A 22,305-nucleotide genomic window follows, 5' to 3' on the forward strand; every position below is an offset into this window, starting at 1 on the left:
TTCTTTCCTTTTAATGAATGTCTTAGTTACATTCTATAGAATTGCTGAGAAGAGGCTTGCCCGGGTTAGCTTTGATAACGGAGGTGCATTGCAAGGCTTGGAGGAAACATGAGTTGGCACCAGACGCATCCTCTCCCTCAGTGTTGCCGCCAGTGTGAGTGGAAATAGAGTCACTGGTCACAAAAACTGTCCACCGTTATGGGGCTCAGCCTAGACTCCACTTAGGATTTGATATTCTCCAGAGAGAGGAATCGATTGGGTAGAGTTGGGTCTTTTTACTGTAGAGCTCAATGATTGAGTGGTTTAATGCCAGCCCCTTGCTGGCTCCCCATGGTCAGTCAGGTGGGGATCCTGACCCCAGCCAGTCATGGCCAGGTTAGCACAGTTGGCTTCCTCAGACATGTGCAGCATAAACCAAACCACCCTCATTCAGACCCTCTTTGGGGCTGCTTTCCTCAGAAAGGGACAGGGCATGTGGCTGGTTGGAGTTCACAGCCTCTTTGGTGTATTGAGTCATTGGCTCGGTCACTTTGAAAATCACACCAGAGCTGCAAGGACTGTTGGGAGCAGACTGCCTTGATGATAAGAGCATGAGAGAAGTAAAGATGCATTCTCTCAGGAGCAAAGCACCTCTGCTGACGCCCCACCAAGTGTTTAAGCCACAGCAGCCACTTCCTGAGTACACTGAGGTGGGCCCTGGCCTGAGACAGTGGGACTGTGGTCAGTTGACCCTCTGAAATGTCAGGGGAGCTCCCTGTGCCAGGCCTGAGACTCCAGAGCAGTGTGTGGTGTGTGAAAGAGACCCTCTGGCTGAGGATTTCAGTCCAGTCTTTCTTTGGTGTGTAGCAGTGGCTCTCAACCCTAGGGTCACATCAGCACCACTTGAAATGTTTCTTAAAGCTACAGATTATCGGGCCTTACCTCTGACCCACTGTATTCATGTCTCTCAAGAGGTGGAGCCAAGGCAACTGTAGTTTTTTTTTTAAAAAACAACAACAACAACAAAACAAACAAACAAAAAAACATGAACCAGACTTTTACTTCTGGGAAGACCAAGTAGATGCACTTTACCCTATTCCTCCTGCTAAGTACAGCTGAAAACCCTAGACGTTATATATAAAATCAACATCCGAAGGTTCTGAGAGGTGGAGAGAGGGCAGCCTAGCTAGGAACCTAGGGACCCACAAACTACATAGTTGTGAATTCCCTGGGTTTCTTTCACCTCATACATCCCAGATGCAGAGCTGAAGAAGCTGGCAACTCAACTCACACATGCCAGTAGGAACAGGCATAAAAGCCCCAACAAAAGCCTGCTCTCTCCAGCCAAAGAGGAGAAAAGGGGCAGCACAACAAGGCAGAAAACTGTCCACAATAACCACTCTCTTCCAGCCAAACAATCCACGGAAGACCGGCCGCACCGCCACCCAGGCCCCTGTGACTGAGCCGGAGCCCAGGCTTCCACCCTTGTTGGGCTGTAATGAGGTGCCCCAACACCCCCTCCGGTGGTGCCACCAAAGGCTGAGAAGGGGGCCAGGCCCTTCTTCCCTCCCAGCTGGTAACGAGTGTCCCGCACCACCCTTCTCGCTCCCGTTTCCCATGTGGTGTCTGTGGAGAAGCTACACTTCTACCGCTGACCTGCAGTCATGAAGCCACTGACTGTGTATGTTGTCAGTGGATGCCATGTGGGAACTCCAAGGCACCCCTACCCCTAATTGGAAGCCCAGTGGGAACCTAGAACTCCCGCCCACACCCAGCAGTAATGAGGAGCTTGCTTCCCCTGTGTATCAGCAGAGGCCGAGTGGGAACGCAGCCTTCACTCCCTTCTGGGGGTAATAAGGTGGCATCCTACTCCTTCCCTTGTTTAGTATCACAGTAAGACAGTGAATACAGAAAGTTTAAATAACATCTAGAGTCTTACAATACTCAAAATGTCTAGGCTTCAATTGAAAATCACTCACGTTACCAGGAATGAGGAAAATCTCAATTTCTATGAAGAAAAGACAATCAATTGGTGCTAACACCAAGATAACAGAGATGTTAGAATTATCTGACAAAGATTTTGAGAGAGCCATCACAAAAATGCTTCCACGAGCAGCTATAAAAACTTTTAAAACAAATGAAAAAGTAGAGTCTCAGCAAAGAAAAAGAAACAACCAAATAGAGATATTAGAACTGAAAAATACAATAGCTAAAATAGACTCAATAGATGGACTCCAGAGCTTCATACACATTGCTAACTGCATTGAATTAAAAGTGCAGGTAGAATATGCGGTTATGGCTAGAGATGTGACTTAATTTAATATTTATGTTGTAAAGATTTTGCCCTGAGATCAAACCATCTTTTAAGCATATTATTATATTTTGCTGTTTGAAGGATTACTATGGAGAATGATGATATTGGATGTTTACAATATGCATGCAGGTATTTGGGCTTTAACTCTGAAAAATTTCAGTGCATCAGTTGGAAACCAGCCTAATGTGTGCTCATTATGAGGTCATTAAAAAAAGTGCTATAAACCAGTCTGCTGGGTTAGGAGGTGTGTCATGGCTGGAACATTAAAAGGCTGCGTCTCTATACCATGCTGATCAGGGATCCAGTTCATTTTACCAGGTTTGGCGGGGATCACTGTTAAGTAGAATACATACAAAGAAAATTCACTATGGTAGCAGGTAGTCTGGAAAACTTGTCTAGTGAGGGATGTTTACAAAACCTGGGATTATTTAGTATAAAGATGTTCTGGACTTGCTGTGTTTATGTGTTTGAAGGGGTTCTTGCTTAGAAAAGAGATTAGTTTGTGTTGCTCCAAATAGGTAGTTCATATATTAAAATTTTATAGGGTAGTCAGTAGCAATTATAGGAAGGTATCTTTTTAAAAAAATATTTAGTTTTTGGCTATAACTGAAGTTTTGTTGTCTATAAAACAATGTTTGATATTGGATGTTTTTAAACCAGTCTAAAATCCACCTCTATGGATTGTATTGGTATTGAATCAAAATCAAAAGCAGGAATTAAATGTGTGTGTGTGTGTGTGCATGCACGCGTGCACTTATGGTGTTTGGGTAAAGCTGCTGACAATGCTTCTTCCTAATGTCACTGCAAGAGCCTGGACATGATCTCCACTAGTCCCAGGTGGGGGCCTAACAACCTCCAAAGCCCAGTATGTTTAGAGAGTGGCCACCCTGTGTATTATCTCTGAGAAATCCATATAGCTAAAAGCATTCAATTAATCCACTGTATACCCTTTGCCCTTTCCCCCTTCTTGAGTCCTTCTTTCATAAACGAATGTGTTCTTTCCTAATTTCCCTGGACAGCAAAGTCTCTCTGACAAAGGCCGATGAAGGTAGAGCAGGATTCTCTGTCTCTGCACCTGGAGGTTGGACCTGTGGGGGTGTCATTGGCCACTGACCCTAATGTCCCCCGACAATGGGGTGCTTCTCACCTCAGCAAGCACTGCAACTTTCCTCCAACTCCTCATCCCCAGCCTAGAGGGTCTCTTTTGTGTTCACCATAAGTTGGGTTTACAGCCAGAGTGAATAGCCTCTTTGCGGTCACTCTGCAATTGTACCAATTAACCTACCTGGCTTATCTGGAGCTCCACACTAGACCACCACTTCACCCTCTGTATTCCCTGAGGCCTTCTTGGCTTCTGCCTGCCCTCTGAGCCCTGGAGAGACATTCTTCTAAAGTGCTTGGAGGAAACTGATCAGACTAAACACTTGACATTTTCTACTCATCCTTTTGGAGCAATCAACTCCAGGCCTCTTAGAGGGAAAAAGTCAGGTCAGGAGCAAAATGCATGTGTTTGCATAAGTATGCATAGCTCAGTCTGTGCCCTGGTTCTGTAACTGAGGACAAGCCTAACTTATTCATTTACAGCTTCTTTTATTGCAGAAAAAGGAATGGACATGGGATGAGAGCAAGATGCTGGTGATGCAGGACCCTATCTACAGGTAAGATATCACTGAGCCCCAGAGTCCCCCTGCCCTCTCCTACAGCCAACCCTGTCAGGCTGGTGGATCCAGGCAAATTTAAATAAACTTCTGTGCTTTTCCCTCCTGAGACCTGTTGCTTCCATTAGATGTGAGTACAAGAAGTAAATCTGCCTTATCATTCTGGTCATGCTTGATTGCATTAAGGAAGCTATGGAGTATTTCTGCTTGATGTTTAATTTAAACCTCTCGGTTGTAATTGGAGACATTTTAAATTTGTGCTAGTGTTGTCCTAACTGAAATTCTAAAATTGCATATATATTGATCGAAATAAGAAAACTGGGTTATTCCATCACCCTATGCTAACAATTTCCCACAGTTATCTCTTCCGCCTCTCTGCCCCTTCAGAAATTGAGCATAGTAATAAGAGCTTTGTGATCATGCAGGAAATTGAAAGTCACAAATGTATCTCCAGGTCTGAATGCTTTTGTCTCCCCAAAATTTGTATGTTGAAATCCTAACCCCCAAGATAGATGGAATTAGGAGTTCAGACCTTTGGAGGTGATTAAGTGGTGAAGGTGGGGCCCTTATGTTTGGGATTAGTGAACTTACATTATAAAAAGAGGCCCCAGAAAACTAGCTAGCCCCATGGTGATGTCCTTCCCCTATGGGAAGACACAGCTGAAGGCGGGCCCTCACTAGATGCCAAGTCTGCCAGCACCTTAATCTTAAACTTCCCAGCCTCCAGGACTGTGAAAAATAAACTGTTATTTATAAGCCAGCCAGTTTCTGGTATTTTATTATAGTAGACAGGACTGAGACACACCCAGAAATTGCTTTTACAAGGAGACTGATTCCTCTAGAGATTAGATGGCTGCCAGCCATGTGTATTGTCCTGGGCAGAAGAATATCATATAGCAAGAACATATAGAAAGCCAGGCTCTCCCAGGAACCATGGCAGGAGCTCGAGTCATGGGTGTCATTCTTGTATCCTGGATCTCTGCAGACCAAGCCCCACCTCCTTCCTGTTTTCCTCATTGGAGGAATGGCCATTTCTTTAGGAATTTGGGGACCTAGATTTAAGTTTTGATTTTGTCTGCTTTCAAATTATTGCCATGCTTTTGTTGACAAAGTGGATAAGGGTTGGAACTCAACGTATGAAGTTGGCAGCATGGTGGCCCTGCCTTTTAAAGAGCAGATGCTTGTGAAATGGAATGTCCATTCATCCAAACAATATGCAGGTGTGAAATACTCATGCCAGGTACTGTGCTGGGTAATTTCATAGATTACTAAACTAAATGAGTTGCAGTCCCTTGTTCTCAGGGAGTTTTAGACTAGTGGGAAATGGACAAGTCACTGAGGTATAAGATAGTATGTCTGACAAAATGAATTTATCCCCCTGTGTTCCTGTAGTACTGTTTAATGTTTTTTGAAATAGTTGTTATAGTGTTTCTGTTACTTTCTTAAAAAACAAATGTCAGTTTTTTGCCACTAACCTGTTAGGCTCTTGAGGGAAAAATCTATGCCCTTCTACTCACTTTTGTTTATCTAGCGCCACACCTGTGTCTGGCCCCAATGAAGCACTTAATATATGTGCAATGGGTGAATGGATAAATGCATTGAATTAATATCTGAAAATTAAGTGTTATGGTGATTCACCGAAGGGAACAATTACCTTCTACTTGAGTGATGAGAAAAGGCTTTAAGAAACAGATTACATCAGAAGCTGCCTTGAAGAATGTGAATGGACAGGTGTCTATGATATGCATTTTGTAAAAGGAAGAGTTTCTTGGCTTTATTTTTTTAATGCTGGCACCGTATATGGACAAAAGTGACCTCCTTATGGATGCTGATCATGAGTCTGAGTTCTGCCTTTTGCTGGTTGAAAGAAAGGACTTTCCCCAAAGTTTTCACATATCCCAAGTAAGCTGCTGACTTTGCTTATTTTTAGCAGCTTCATTGAGGTATAATTGGTATGCAAAAATCAAACATATTTAAAGTTGAATAATTTGGTGAATAACTCTCAGTCAAGATGGTGAACATATCTATCACCTCAAAAGTTTCCTTTTGCTTTTTTGTGACCCTTCCCTCCTCATTTCTCTCCCATTTTATCCCCAATCTCAATCTCCACGTTCCCAAGCTACCACTGATCTCCTTTCTGTTATTGATGAGTTTGCATTTTCTAGAATTTTGTATAAATAGAATCAATAGTATATCCTCTTTTTTGGGAGGAGCTGGCTTCTTCCACTCAGCATAATTTATTTTGAGATTCCTTCTTTATCATTGCATGTATCAGCAGTTCATCCCTTGTTATTACGGAACAGTGATCGGTTTTATAGGTATATCACAGCTTGCCTAGCCATTCATGTGTTCATGGACATTTTGATGGTTTCTGGTTTGGGGCTATTACTATTAAAGCATCTATGAATGTTCGTGTAATGAACATTTGTTCATTATGTTCAAGTCTTTGCGTGGACATACACTTTTATTTTTCTTGGGTAAATACTCAGGAACAGAGTGGCTGAGTCATATGGTAGGTATACATTTAACTTTTAAAGAAATTGCCAGATTGCTTTCTAAAGGGATACCACTGGTGATATACAAGAGTCCCAATTCCTCCGTATCTGCCAACATCCAGAATTGTCAGTCCTTTTAATTTTAGCCCTTCCAATATGTGTTTATTAATATCTCATTGTGGTTTTAATTTACTTTTTCCTAATGACTAATATTAAATATCATCTTTTTGTTTGTTTTGAGGCAGGGTCTTACTCTGTCACCCAAGCTAGAGTACCAGTGGTGTAATCACAGCTCACTGCAGCCTCAACCTTCTGGGCTCAAGCAATTCCCTCACCTCAGCCTTCTGAGTAGCTGGGACTACAGATGTGTACCACCACACCCAGCTAATTTTTAAATTTTTTGTAGAGACAGGGTCTCACTGTGTTGCGCAGGCTGGTCTTGAACTGTTGAGCTCAAGTGAACCTTCCACCTCAACCTCCCATAGTGCTGGAAATATAGACGTGAGCCACTGCACTCAGCCTTCTCTTGATCTTACATGGCATTTGTATATATATATATTTTAAGCATCTGTTCAAATCTTTAGCCCATTTTGTTTTCATAATCTTGAAAGTTCTTTGTAAATTATGGATATAATACTTTTTATCAAATATATGATTTACAAACATTTCCTCCAAGTCTGGCTTGTCTTTTTTTTTTTTTTTTTTTTTTTTTTTTAGTAGTGTCTTTTAAAGAGCAAAAGTTTTAAATTCTGATGGAGTCTGGTTTGTCAATTTTTAAAATTTTATTGATTGTGCTTTTGGTGTCATAGCTAAGAAATCTGTATGTAAATCAAGGTCACAAAGATTTTTCTGTTCTCTTCTACAGCATGAAGTTTAAATTTAGGTTTTATGTTTATGTGTATGATCCAATTTGATTCCATTTTTTATATGGTATGAGGAATGGATTCAAGTTCTCCTTCTCCTCCTCCCCCTCTTCCTTCTCTTCTTCCTTCTCCCTGTTCCTCTCTCTTTCCCTCCCTCTCTGCAAATGGACGTCCAGTTGTTCTAGCCCTATTTGTTGAAAAGACTGTTCTTTCTCCACTATAGTGCCTTTGCTAAACATCAGTTATCCATATCTGTGAAGTTTATTTCTGGACTCTTTATTCTGTTCTATTTGTCTAATTGTCTGTCTTGACACTAGTACCATGCTGTCTTGATTACCATAGTTTAATAATTCTTGAAATCAGGTAGTAAGAGTCTTTTTTTCTTTTTTAAAAAAGTTGTTTTTATTCAATTAGTATTAGTATTAGTATGTCTTTTTCCATCCATTCATTTTTAAGAAGAAATATTACGGGGGACGGGGAAAGCCAAATACATTTTAAATGTTAAATGAATTTTTCTTTGGCCTCAAAACTCACACAGTAGGCTCTCTGATTGTTGATAGTCTTGTGGATGTCTTTCTAGTCTATCAAAATTTAGCAACTTGTGTTTAAAAACAAAGAAATAAACTTTAGCCACTGTGTTTTCAGTGTCCTGGGTACTTTTTAAAATATATTAAATTGTGATGTTTTGGTCTGTGTACATGTGAATTTTTATCTCTCTCTCTCTCTCTCTCTGTGTGTGTGTGTGTGTGTGTGTGTGTGTGTATGAGGACTTTTTTCTAAAATGTATATGGTCCATTTTATCATGAACAAGGATATTTATTATCATGATAATATGGTAACATTTACAAATGAGCTTTTCATGGGTACAGTTATTTTTCTGCCCTTAAGGGACCACTCTGGTTTGATTCACTAGAATACATATAATTGTTTATGGCTTCATGAAACACTGGCTTACTGAAGTGTTCACTTTAGACGAATGAATTTTTTATTTTTTGTTAAGTCAAAATTTTTATTTAAATCTTTTGCATTATTCATATAGAATAACAGAATCATGTATTTTTTAATTGTGGTGAAATAAATATATATAACATAAATTTTACCATTTTCACCAATTTTTAAGTGTACAAATCAGTGGCATTAATTACATTGATAGTCCTATGCACCCATTGCCACTATCTGTTTCCAAAACTTTTTTATCACTCCAAACAGAAACTCCATGCCCATTAAGCAGTAACTTCCCATCAACCCCTTCTCTTAGCCTCGGTCACCTCTAACATCATGGAATCTTAAGAGGTTAACAACACCATAGTGGACATCTGAACCAATTTCTCTTTTTTTTTTTTTTCAGTTTATCCTTTATTACAGTATACCTCTTTATCACAGGAAGTGATTCACTATTACAGTGTTCTTCATTAAGCAAAAGTAAATTTTTTATATATATAATTGTTTTCCATTTATCCTAGCTCTTATCTCTGGAGCCACAAATATATATATCTTATTTCTCTTTTAAGTTAACCCAAGTTCTTGAAGCCATTCTTACTGTATTTTTCTAGACTTATTAATTTCATAAAACAGTATTTCCTCTTTAAAATGTTAGAGTTTAATAGAATATCCCAGATATTCTGTCTTACCAGTATAAAATGTGGAAGACATATTTTTACCCCCACAATATTAAGTTGTACATTCATGTTGTATGAATTAGATCCAGTGTCATTTATTTGTTTAGCAAACTGTGTTTGGTCCTAGGTCATAGTGGAGTTGTAGTTCAGACTCCTCGGGATGTTAACAGTAATTGCTTTTAATTCAGGTTTTACTCATTCTTTATTTCTATAGGTTTCTTTGTTTTTTAGCCTAAATATAAAGCTTTACATATATTAATGTTAAATTAAATGTAATTGATTTGAGGCTGTTCTTCAGTTTTTGAATCCTTGTGAATCAGGATTTCAATCAGAGAAGCAGGATGACTGTGAGTGTACTGTAATAAGGAATTTGCTATAGGATTTAGACCTATACAATTTCAGTAGGAGCTGGGAAGTACAAGGTCTGGAAAGGCTCAGAGAATAATTATTAACCAACCCTGGTGTGGGTTGTGAGTCAGAATGTGCAGGAAGCCAGGCACATCCATGTGCTAGGTTACAACTGCAAAGGGGACAGGGCAGAAGTCTCCGGAAGGCTGTTCGTTCTTCGTGGCTACCACCTTTGAGTTTGCAGTGAAGTTTCTGACAGTGGGCCTGAGTTCACTGTTGTTCAGCAGGACTGATTGTCATGAAGGAGAGCTCGATGCCAAGCTAGGTACAGGGGAAAGTGAGGACAAACTTTAAAAAAACAAAACAGCTCGCTGGCACCTTGACGTCCATTGTTTCCCACCTCTAGCCAGTTATGACCTCCAGCACATAATAGCTGCTGCTTCACTTCCACTTCCCAAATCTCCCACAAATTTTTCTTATGGGCACCCCTAAAATAGGAGAGGGAATGCTGAGACACATAGTTCTAGCCTAGGTGAGTTGACCCAGTGTAAAACCACCACATCAGGTTCTAGTAATAGGCTACTTCTCCCTCCGAGTTTTTTGCTAAGGGCAGCTTTAATAAGAGTAGTTTCATCAGTCAGCGTGGTGGCTCACACCTGTAATCTCAGCACTTTGGGCAGCTAAGTCAGGCGGATCACTTGAGGTCAGGAGTTCAAGACCAGCATGGTCAAAGTGATGAAACCCCATCTCTACTAATAATACAAAAATAAGCTGAGTTTGGTGGCGGGTGCCTGTTAATGCCAGCTACTAAGGAGGCTGAGTCAAGAGAATTGTTTGAACCTGGGAGGCAGAGGCTGCAGTGAGCTGAGCCTGGGCAACAGAGTGAGAACCTGGAAGGCAGAGGCTACACTCCAGCCTGGGCAACAGAGTGAGACTTTGTCTCAAAAAAAAACAAAAAACAAAAAAAAACATAGTTCATAGTTTCATCCAAGTCACTGATAAGGCTGTTGAATAGAACAGTGGTAGGCCTGGAAAATAGAGACTTTGGTTTTTTTCTCTTTTATTCATTTTGGATTTCCTTTTCTTTCTTAACAGCTTATTCTACTCTTTCTGGCTTCAAGGGCATGCTTCCTAGAAAAAAATAAACTAAATAGTATTGGAGTATTTGTACTGTTATAGAAGTCACTGTGCTTTTGAGTTTCAATTTTCCTGCTTTAGCGTCCCCTGTCCTAGTCTTATTGGTGGACACTGATGGAATTAACATGTTTGACTAAATTAGTCCCTAGGCTGTTTATGTTCTTTGAAATGAGTGAATAGACTAACAAACAAAAATCCTTTTTAAAACTAGAGGGAGTAAACTAATCTGACCTGAAGTCTTCAGGAGCCAGAATGGAAGTAATTCTCCAGTTATCAGTTTAAATTATCAAATTAGGCAGAGTCTCCATTAGGAGTTCCAGCCAGTCTCCAGAAATGGCATCAGTTAACATCCAAATAATGACATGATTAAGAATTAGAAGTCTATTCTAACTTTGGCTTTCTACATTGATCTGTTTTGATTTTGAGCAAGTAAAAGATAAATTATTCAGGGCTAACTAGAGAAGGGAAAAAAGGTTGCGTGGAGAGGTAATGTGCTTTGTTTTTCATTGTGGTAGGCACTAGGGGAAACACTGGTGTATTAGCCTGGGTCCAATCAGGAGACAGAAACCACACAGTGATTTAAACAGAAAAAATTTATTATAAAGAACCATTAAACTATAATAAAAGAGTACCTACAAGGTGTAAAGAGGAGAGTACGCAAGGCAGCACAAACTTGGAAGGTAGATCCCTTCCCAAGATGCCCTTTAGACATTAATGTAGAAGGTATGATTACAGCTACTGATGATAGAGAAATTCACTGGATTGCCTATGTCAGAGCTGGTCCCAACTGCAGGGGGAACAGAAAGCAATCCTCCAGGTCTTGGGTGCAGGTGATCTGCCGCCAGTGGGTAGACACACAGGTGGAGTTGGGGTATGGCTGTGGGTGAGAGACATAGAGTGTGCAATGCCTACATCAGGATAGCTGTGAAAAACAAACCTGGGTGGCAGGGGGAAGGCTAGCAGAGAGAGTTAGAGCATCACTGTGGACAAGAGGCCCAGAACACCTAGTGTGTGCTTTATGAGGGCTGTGGGGAGGTGATCACCAGGCTGGACTGGTGCTGAGTTCACTGAGGGACATGTGTTCTGGGCATGCATACCACTGGATGTCCTCATATCCACACCACTGACGGGCTGTGTAGCAGTCGGACCAAGAGAAGTCCTTTCATTCTGCAGTGTTTCTCCTCCATTCTGCAGAGGAATCTTACCATCATGCTGCTGTACAGGAGATGTACTTAAAGGAATTCCGTCTATTACCACAGAGCTTGTATTGAAAGGTAAATTTGGAGTTGAGTAGCAATACATTGGTACAGGTGGTTACTAGAACACAGTCCTACTCTCAAGGAATATGGTCAGATAGAACTTGGCATGCATTACTTCAGTTAATCCCAACAACCCTGAGTGGTAGAATGGTAGAATCTATCATTCTCATTCTTAACACAGAAATTAAGCTTCAGTGATACTGGGCAGCCTCCCCATGGTCACACAGCTGCTGTGTGGTTAGAGAGCTGTCTGGCACTCACACTTTTGCCCATTTTGCCCTCTGTACTCACACATTTTGCCCTCTGTACTCAGTGCTATCCACCTTTAAAGGTGCCTCATTCATAAGCTTGCATGTCCTGTTTTTGTTATAAAAATTATATATGAAAATACAGGACAAACTACATTTTAAGGTAAATGGGGATTTGATAGAGCTATTCTGTGATATTTGGAATTTCTTGGGAAATCAGGATACCCATGTAGTATATTTCACTTAGTTAACGATCAAGAGTTTAAATGATCAAGATGAGCAAGATTTAGGAAAGATGGGTATGCTGAGATTCAGGAACCACATCGAACTGCAAGCAAGGTAAACAAGAAATCAGTTCTTAAACTCTCAGTAATGAAATGACAGAATGTTAAAGACAAAGATTTTAAAACAGCTGAAGGGGAAAAATGTAGTCTACAAAGACAATTTTTTGATGGCAAAAAAATGTAAGACAGAAGACAGTGAATTGTCTTTAAGAATAAGCTTAGAAAGAACTCCTTAAATACCTTTTTATTATGGAAGTAAGGTAGAAGAAATCCTGAGCAGCTTTTGTAAAGACTTGGAAATAAATGAAAAGGGCATCCGTCCTTACAGGAGAGTGAGTAGTTCAGAGTACAGACAGAAGAAATACTTGCATTTATCAGATGGAAGAGGTGGTGACTCCTGCAGAGCAGTTTCAGTAGAGAGTTGGGGACATCTGTTTAGTTACTTGGTAGTGAAAGAAAGGAGAACCATGGTATGATGAATTACAACTTAACAGTGAGATCAAATAAATATATATTTTAAAAAGAGGAGCTAGTAATACCCTTATAAAGGGATGATGAAAAGGTCCTATGGGGATAAAGATGGAAGGTTTTTAAAGTACGTGTAATTTTAAGCATTATTATTTCTTCAAAATGTGCTTATATACAATCCTGACCTGGGATACATAAGTAGAATCATAATTATGAGATAAGGGAAATGCTATAATAATTTAGTCACTGTATTGTTTTGTGGAGCCAAAAAGCACTCCCAAGATTTAAGGAGTCTTAAAGATACCTCTCCAAAGTCCATGCTGTCCCTCCAAAATCAGAGACCTCCCAGACAGAGATGACTCTGTATCTTCCCTTCTTCCACATATGCCCCAAGCTCCAACTCAAATCCTGGAATGCATTCCCTTTTCTCCATTCCCGTTAGACTCTGGAAGGCCTCCAAGGCACAAAGGGTCATAAAAAAAATCAGAGAAGGAGGTGTACCCTGTTCTTTGCTTATGATACATACATGTCTCTTTTGCTCTCTGTGTGGTTTATAAGTGATGGGGTGACATCTGCCCTTCCTGTACTATTTCTGTAAGGATGAGTGTTTTCTCTTCCTTCAGCTTCCCACTGCCTAAGGTTTTTGAGCAGCCTCTGCTAAACTGAGAAAACTGATCATCAGAAATGCAGAGGCAGCGCAGCCTATAGATCTCTTTCTAACTTCTCATATCATTTCTGGGTCACCCAATCTGGCGGATATGAGTGTCCATCACTCTAGTCATGAGTCGTGTTTCATGCAGAGTTGATGTTTTTATTTCCTCTAGCTTCAAAACCTTTCATTGCTAGTGCCTTTTCATACATATGCCTGAGTAGGAATTACCAATTTTACGCATGGAGAATCTTATGAACTAAGAAGGAGAAGGAAATACCATTCATGCTGTCTGGCTTCTGTTAGTTCCCAGGGCTACTTAGCAATCCCTTATTCACCCTGGTAGATGATAATACCCATCATAATGCCCTTCTTACCTTCTACCTGTCAACCCTGTATACCCTCACTTTCCATAGGTGACCCCCCACACCTCTCTGAGATTCCTCAGCTGTCCTCTCCTCCCTTAGAATCTCTTAGTGTCACTCCCAACTGTCTTTCTGTTCACTGCCTCTCTCTCTCTCTCTTCTGGACCCATCTTCACTTGTTTCTTCAGCACCTTGAGCTGTGAACTATGCTCTGTCTCTCTGTCTTCCTGGACACCCTCTTTCTCCCTACAAATATGTTCAGCTCTCTCCTATCCTTTTTTTAACCCTGCTAACCCCACCCAAGAGCCCGTCTTCTGTTAACCCTCCCTTTCTTCCAAAGCCCTGGGTATGTCTTTGTCAGGGCCACCATCTTGCAGGTCCTCGTGGCCTGGTGTTGCTTTCCACCACTTACTTCACAGAAATGGCTCCCTCCACGTTTACCCCTGCATGCCCCACACCTCCAAACACACCAGCACATTCTTCTGTTCTTCTGCATTGCCCTGCAGTATCATCTACCACTTCTCATTTCTCCTATTTCTGTTTTTTGCTTCCTTCTCTTTTGTTTGCTTTCAACCCTACATATTTATATATATTCTTTACCTTTCCTGAAGGGAAAATTCTGGATTGTAGTGTTTATCCCTCCTTATAAGGTGCAAAAAGTCCCTTGTGCTTAGTGAGTCTCAGTAAATACCTACAATGGATGATGAGTCTCCAGCAAGGGATTGATGACTTATAAATCATTGGAGGTATGGTGGCTCCAAGTCATATGTACATATTAGCATATGTGTCCAAGACCTTTCTTTTTCTCTCTCCTTCTTTCTTTCACCCTTTCATTTCAAAAGTCATTGCATGCCTCTATGTAGAAAGCGCTTGGAATGCAAAAACAAACAGGGTGTCCCCCATGTCCTCAAGGATCTCACTGTGACTTCTATTAGACTTTCCATGATGGTTTTTAGATAAATGTTCAGGGAAAGATGAAGTGTAAGTTTTAAAATGACCAAATAATACGTAACTGTTACTAAAAATAAAGTTGTGAAGAGTTTTATAAAGGAAAGTGTCCGTTTTCTTTCTTCAACACCTATTCCTCCTAGTACTGCTCCATATGCAAATATATTGACACTCAGATATTCTTCCAAACTCTAATATTCTGCATTTAGTTCTAAATTATCCTGTTTTTCTCTCAGTAATATATCAAGAGCTTCCTCCCACATCTGTACTTGCAGTCTTCCCATGATGGCTTTGGCTCTGAAAGTTCCAAAGTGAAAGTGATAGTTTAGGAAAACCAGTCTGGCTTGGAATGCAACTCATCCCAAATGGAAAGAAACTCCTGTCATTGAGATGCACTGAAGAGAGATTGCTTGGGGATCTGAGTGTAATGGGAAGAGTATCTGGGTCTGGCCAAACTGGGTGACAGCAGCAGAAATGCAAAGAAAGAAGTTAACCTGTGGGCTGTTTTAAGCATGGACCATTCAGACTAGTGGTGTCTGAATATCGAGTAAATGAGGAAGGGAGAGGAGGCCCCAGTGATCTCAGGTTGAAGCTTCAGTGCTTTTACCTTTGCCCTTTCTGAGGGCTTTCTGCCTCTGTTGGCCTCCTACTTGATTTTAAATCCAGTCATCCTGAAAAATGGAAATTTGTGTCATGGTTACTCTTAGCATGAACTCCATGAAGGTGGGGACCATGCATGTTTTACTGTTGCATCCCAAGTGCCTACAAGGATTCTTAGTGTATAGTAGGTGCTCAATAAATACATACTGCATGACAAAGCTGGGGCAGCCTTGATTTGCTTGTTTGCTGCACTAAAATGTTCATCTCAAAAAGGCTACTAAGCTGGTTTATCCTCTTGGTGGCCTTGTCTTCTACCCTTGCACAGCCCTTTTGTATCTAAAACTGGGAAGGGTTATCACAACCCCCAGGGCAGGGAGCTCATGAGAGAGTCCATAGACCTGCACAGCAGGAAACTGAAAATAGCTACCAGAGCAATCAAAATTAAACTTCTAGATCCGCCTCTCTGGGCCTGGCCCTAGAGGGCATCTTTTACACTAATGATAGAAAATTAAATTAGGCCACCTTTAGAAAACTTCACAAAATTAAATACTGTCTACCAGGGAGGGAATTACCCTGTGGGGAAAGTAACAGGGGAGCAGGGAAACAGGCTGGTCACAGTTCTACCACAAAATGATTGGCTGGTGTCAAATTTCATTACTCTGTGCTTCATTTTATTCTTCTTAAATGTGTAAAGGGAATCCATTTAGAATTTGTACGAAGCATTGAAGAATCTCAGAAGGGAAAGTGAGTGCAAAATAAAACAAACACTTCTGTCCTTGACTTCTCTCCTTGCTACCAAATCGGCACTGGCCTGGAAGTCCATCAGATGGTCTTGACCTTTTCTGGGATACAAATACCTTTGAGAATCTGCTGAAAACTATTTTCTCCATAGAAAAAAAAATCATTCTGGCAAAGTTTTGAATTTTAGGAGAATTCATGGACCCCAGACTCCTGCATGTTTATGAATTCCAAGGTAAGACTCCTTTTTTGCCAATAAGTGTTGTACATCATCTTTGAATATTTGCATCTAAAACTGGGAAGGTTTATCATTGGCTCTTCTACTACTCAAGTAAGAGTAGGAGGAGAAAAAACAAACTTTATTTTTCATTAACTTTATTAATGATTTAATGTTTGAATGCTTAAAAAATTTTATTTACCAGCCCAAAAGGCATTTGCATTTTGTTAGAGGAGTCTTATTATTCAATACAAACCAATCTCATGTTGGTGAGTTTCACATTATTAAAGGGAAGAGGATTCACATAGGAGGGGCCTTTATGTTACCCTCAATGTCCTTGGAATCACATGGATGATGGGAATGTTGGCCTAGGGCCTGGGTTTTACACTGACTTGTAAGGACCATATGATGGCCCAGGGTAAAGGACCATTATGTGACCAACCCTAACCCCAAAGGTAAATAAAGATTGGTCTTGATTTGGAGCTGTAGCCCCTGCCTGACAAAACCTTTAATATGGGGTTGTAGTAGGACAGTGTTGTAGCTTACTCCACAGCTTGAGCATTTTGCACTAAACACCTGTCTAGACACTGCTACAGTGCCCTGTCCTCTGGCCTGGCTGGGTAAGCTTTCTGTGGCTTCCATCTTGTGTCCTGGCACAGTTGGGAGGAAGGATGGTGGTGTCACACCTCTGAGAGCGCAATCAGACTGTGAGCCTCGGCTTCCTGTCTAGTGGCAGACCTCAGACTGGAGAGGTGAGGATGACTGTGAGGTCCAGAAGGTTAAGCACAGAATTTGGGAAAAATGGAGTAGAAAAAGCTGGGTTGTCTGCAAGTCTCCACATCATTTATCAGGAGACCCTGAGACCTGGCTCTTGAGGAGTTACAGCCTTTCCCTGTTGCTGGCAGTCGCCATAATCAAAGCATGATTAACTGAGGAGTCCTCTGTATTTGGCTTAACATTTCTGCCTGTCAAATTCTTATTAATCTTTCAATATTTATTTTAAATAACACATCCACCAGAAATTCTTTCCTAATTTCATCCCTACCTCCACAGTGGGGATCTAATTAAGGTTTGTCCTTTGGACCCTAAGGTGTTATACACAGACCTTAAGTTTATCCTTTTATTGTAGTTTATCTGTCACAGTTTTTAGTAGGAACTATACCTTATCTATCTTTGGGTCTTCTTAACCGCTTGTCTCACACACAATAGGGCTCAATACATATATATTCAATGTAATTGACTTCTTAAACTTTTGCACAATTCCCAGAAATTAATTACACTCATTCTGTAGACTTTTATCTGGGACTGAGTGAGTGAATGAATGAATGAATGAATGAACCAACCCACCTATAGACATGTGTTGAGCCCTGAACAGAGCCCATATGTGAAGGTATTTGGGAACAGTGACAAAAATGTTAACATTAGAACATCAGAACATATATTCTAATAGAAGATAATAAGCAGCGCACAAATAATACTAAAAAGACAGCATCACAGTTAAGAACACTGAGAAACAAGAAGTCAAGTGACCTTGTTCAGCTTTGCTCAGGAAGAGAGCCCAGCACCTCTTGATGTTGTGGGTTTAACCACTAAGCAAGGCTGCCTTTGAAAATGCACACCCTCCTTCCTCCGGTTGGCCGAGGATGCCAGTCCTGTCCAGCTACTGCTGTGCAGTTAGCTCTTTGCTTTAGGTCTGATTATGTTTTTTTGTGGATTATCTTGGTCTTTGACCTCATCTCTTGTCTCACTTGTTGCTGTTTTTACTGATAATTCATAATGATCAGGGGTTGGGTGGGAGAAATGAAGCCATCATAAAGGGTAAATGTGTTCATCTTGTTTTTATTAATTGCTCCAATAAAGGTTTTTTGGAGGGGGTGAGCAAGCAGGACCTCCGAATGGCAGCCCCTGACAGATGAGATCTGCACATGAGCTCATTGTTGCTCAGTGTCTCCCGTCAGCACATAATTAATTGTTGGAGATGGTCCTGACTGCTGGGGGAGGTGAGGTAGTGCAGGTGCATTTCCTTGCAGAGTCGGAGCAGCCATCCAGGCTCTAGGCCAGTGGTGTGTCCTCAGACTCAAACACTGTTAAAAATAGAGAGCGATATATATGTATATACACATGCGTATACACACGTGCACATACACACACCAAACTTTTTCGTATGTGTATGTGTATGTAAGAAGAATTTTCTTAGTAAAAGAGTTAAACCTAAATTTCTCCTGATTGCCTTTGTTCACTCATGAGAAGGACAAAGCCCAAAGGAAACAATTTAGCCTGTCAAACGCCTCAGCTGATGAAGGGGAATTTGACAAGCTAAATGTAAAAGAGAGACTGCAAGACTCATAAACAGATCCCAAGAGAGCATGTAGTATCCCTGGCCAGGCCTCCCCACCCTTCCAGCCCTCGTATATCTTACATGAGCCCCATCACTCAGGTCCTGAGAGGCAGGAGGAATTCATATGAATCTCCTCTCTAAGAAAATAGCAGTAACATAATTTTGATTTCATGTACTGTCCTTTTGATCCATGTCACATTTCGGTTCCTTCCTATGAGAAAGGGAAGTCAGTAGCAGGTGGGTGAAATGCAGGTCTGGGGCAGTTACAACAACCCTTGCTTTTTATCAGGACACTTTACTAAAAGTTAAACTGACCTCTTGCCTTAACCAGCCCCACTCCTACTTCCACATCAAAATGGCATTAGCTCTCTCGCAGGGAAAGGCTTAGCTACTTCAGAAAGGCCACCAAATTCCGCCTAAGAAAGGGCAAGGGATACAAGCCAGGAGTAGGACTGGCCCCCACCTTAGTGGCAGGTTCATAGTTGGTGCCTTCTCAGACCCCAGGCGAGCTCCTCTACTTGCACCCTGCCTTCTGCTGTCTCTATGTCTTGAGCCGTCGTTTTCCCTAGAGGCTATTTCTGTTTTGTCCCTTATTTTCCAGCCTACAAATAGGATTAGGTTTTGCCATCCTAAAAAGAAAAGATGCCCCTCAAACCCACCATCCTGTCTTGCCCTTCCACTGCCAGACTCTTTGGAGAAACTGCATTCACTATCTATATTTCCAAAACTCCCATTCACTTTTCAGCTCATTTTAATTGGGCTTCCTGAGCTACTCTACTGAGACTGCTCTTGCTAAGGCCATCAGGGATGTCTTGGTTGCAGAATCCCTGGCTTGCTTTCTGTCTGCATCTTATTCAGTCTCTGTGAAGCACTCAATGCTGTGGGTCTTTCCATCCTTCTGGAGACTCTCTTCCCTCAGCTTCCACGATGGTTTTCTCTTGTTCCTCCTCAGATCTCTTGGTCTTTTTCTGCTCAGTATTTTTTTTTCTGACTCCTCCTATTATGCCCTCCATTTAAATGGGTACTGTTAATGGGATTCTCTCAATGAATCACTTTTCTTCTTCTTCTTCTTGCTCCTCAGGGGATCTCGTATTTCCCGTGGCTTCAACCACCCCCCAAAACTCAGTGACTGCCAAGTCCATGCTCCTCGGTCCCCACACTCCATCCCCTCCATCCCTTATTTCCAACTGCCTCTTAGGCAATTCCATCCACTTTTGCCTTCTCAAAAACTGACCTGTCCAGAGCCACACACTCCTCTTCCTTCCCTGTCCCTTAGTTCTTTTTTCCTTCTGTGGCCCTTGACCCCATTAATGTTTAGTCCATCCGCCAAGTTACATAGCTCAGAATCGTCTCCTTCCCTCTCATGATCACACCCAGAGAAACTACTGTTGTGTCCACCTGCTCTCACCATGGTGGCTGCCCCTGCCTTTGTTAGGCCTCCAGTGTTTCTTGCCTGGACTCGGGGTTGGTTTGTCTGGCTGCACAGACTGTGCTGTGTGTCACTCCAGGTGTGTCACGGCCCTGAGCCCAGGTGCCCTGCACTTATTTACCAAACTGTAATTCTCACAACAGCTCCCCTGTTTGTAGATGAGAAAACTAAAACTTGAGCATTGAAAGACTCACCCAGTAGCTCACAAATGTAAGCAGCAGAGTGGGGATTTGAGTCCAGTTCTTCTGACTGCAAGCCCCAGGTCCAGATTCTGTTGATTCCCCCAAGCACTCCGTATTGCAGTAGGCTCTTGGTGGCCTTCCTTCTGCTCCTGCCCTCCTCCAATCCATCCTCCACACCACCGTGACTACCAGCCATGTGATCCCCCTGCTTAGACTCCCATCCTTGCCCTGAGCCCACAGGGTGAAGTCTGAGCTCTGTAGCTGGGCTCTCCACAGTTGACCCTGACCTCCCTCTGTCCCCATCTCCCACCAGTCCTTCTGTATGTCTTGCAATCCCTGTGCCCAGGCAAACTGTGCCACCTCATGACCTCATGCCTTTCCACATGCAGTTTCCATCGCAAGGGCTTTCCCTGCTCTTCTGTCTCTGCGATGGATAGATTTCCATTGTCCTAGATCTGCTCGGCAGCCCTCCCCACTGTCCTCAGTGCCCAGGGAGGCTGGTCTGTGTAGACCTGTCCTGAGAGCTCCTGCCAGATGGCACACAGCTCTTCCTCTCTTGGCTCTGGAAACTGCTCCCTGCCCTGCCTCTCTGGACTTGGGGTACTGAGGGCTCCCAGGGACACTGCACTGCCCTCACCTTTGTGAACAGTCCTGTATTCCTCTCTTCAGCCTAGTCACACATTATCTGTTTCCTGCCAGGACCCTGACTGACACATTCCCCACCCACCCCACAATCCTGCCACCTCCCACGTTGTCTTCGAGTCACAGCTCAGGCGGTAGCTCCCTGTGTGCCTTCCCAGTTCCGACAGGCAGCTGGCTGCATCCTCCTCTGCGTTTCACTGGCTCCATTCCTCTGTCCGCACTCGCCACACCCTGTCAGTACCCCCTGAGCTCCTCAGGGTAGACTCTGAAGCAGACTCAGCTCTGTATCTTGGAGAAGCCAATATGGGGCCAAGGGAGGGGGTACAGAGTAAGAATGTGCATTTCTTAAAACAGAGGTCATGCTGGACCACCCCGACACCTGCTTTTGGGTGGTGGGGAGACAATGAGAAAAGAACTCTGGCATACAGCATATGAAAATAACGGGAATTCTCAAGCAAGGACTTGCCTCCTTCACAGGCTTCTGCTCACATTTCTCCACCCTTTGTGGACAAGGAGTGGACAAAGAAGGGTACAAACCTTTGTTGATGATTATTTTGCACTGGGAAGACTTTTGCCTAATGCCTCTCGGCATATAACACTTGAAGGAAAGTATTTGCTGGCTTGAAAGCAAAAGGATAACTTGAGAAAAGAGAAGAGGAAGGGTCCTTACATGCTGCCTTCCAACCACCCCCTCCCCACATTTCCGAAAGAAAGATACAAGACTTTAAAAAAGTAACTGGAGCCTGGTGCAGTGGCTCACGCCTGTAATCCAAGCACTTTGGGAGGCCGAGGCGGGCGGATGATGAGGTCAAGAGATCAAGACCATCCTGTCCAACATGGTGAAACCCTGTCTCTACTAAAAATACAAAAATTAGCTGAGCGCGGTGGCGTGCCTGTAGTCCCAGCTACTCAGGAGGCTGAGGCAGGAGAATCGCTTGAACCAGGGAGGTGGAGGTTACAGTGAGCCGAGATCATGCCACTGCACTCCAGTCTGGCGACAGAGCGAGACACCATCTCAAAAAAATAAATAAATAAATGAAAATTAAAAAGTAATTGGAAATCAAAATGAGGTCAAAGATGAATGGGTTCATTTTTTTCCCCACTTTGTTTTAAGGTCACCTAGCGGCCTGGAAGTAAAGATACACAGTCCTTTAAAAAGCAGCGACATGAGTGCAGCTGCAGGCCATTATCCTGAGGGAATTAAAACAGACACCCAAAACCAAAGACTGCATGTTCCTGCTTATAATGGGCGCTAAACAATGTTTACATGTGGCCATAAAGATGGAAACAACAGACACTGGGGACTCCAAAAGGGAAGAGGGAGAAAGGGGGACAGGGACTGAAAAAGTTCCCATTGGTACTGTGTGCACTGTTTGGGTGATGGGTTCAGTAGAAGCCCAAACTCCAGCCTTACGCAATATATCCATATAACAAACCTACAGATGTACCCCCCTGAATCTAAAATAATAAAATAATTTTTAAAAACACACAAAAAAGAAAAAGACACTAGATTGTGATCGAGAGT

The 22,305-nt window shown here is 42.2% G+C and overlaps 1 protein-coding gene across 2 annotated transcripts in view; it reads left to right on the plus strand.

Annotated features, from left to right (window-relative positions):
* The window catches only part of NOS1AP (nitric oxide synthase 1 adaptor protein), a 314,730-nt gene that overhangs the window by 243,282 nt on the left and 49,143 nt on the right, over positions 1 to 22,305 (plus strand). The window contains exon 4 of one of the 2 annotated variants that reach the window (XM_025388290.1): positions 3,893 to 3,951. In XM_025388290.1, the coding sequence (XP_025244075.1) occupies positions 3,893 to 3,951 (59 nt within the window). Of the gene's footprint in view, positions 1 to 3,877; positions 3,952 to 22,305 lie in introns of both variants that reach the window. The other variant, XM_025388282.1, reaches the window with a different exon arrangement.

This window comes from Theropithecus gelada, chromosome 1, assembly GCF_003255815.1.
Source record: "Theropithecus gelada isolate Dixy chromosome 1, Tgel_1.0, whole genome shotgun sequence".
Lineage (NCBI taxonomy): Eukaryota > Metazoa > Chordata > Mammalia > Primates > Cercopithecidae > Theropithecus > Theropithecus gelada.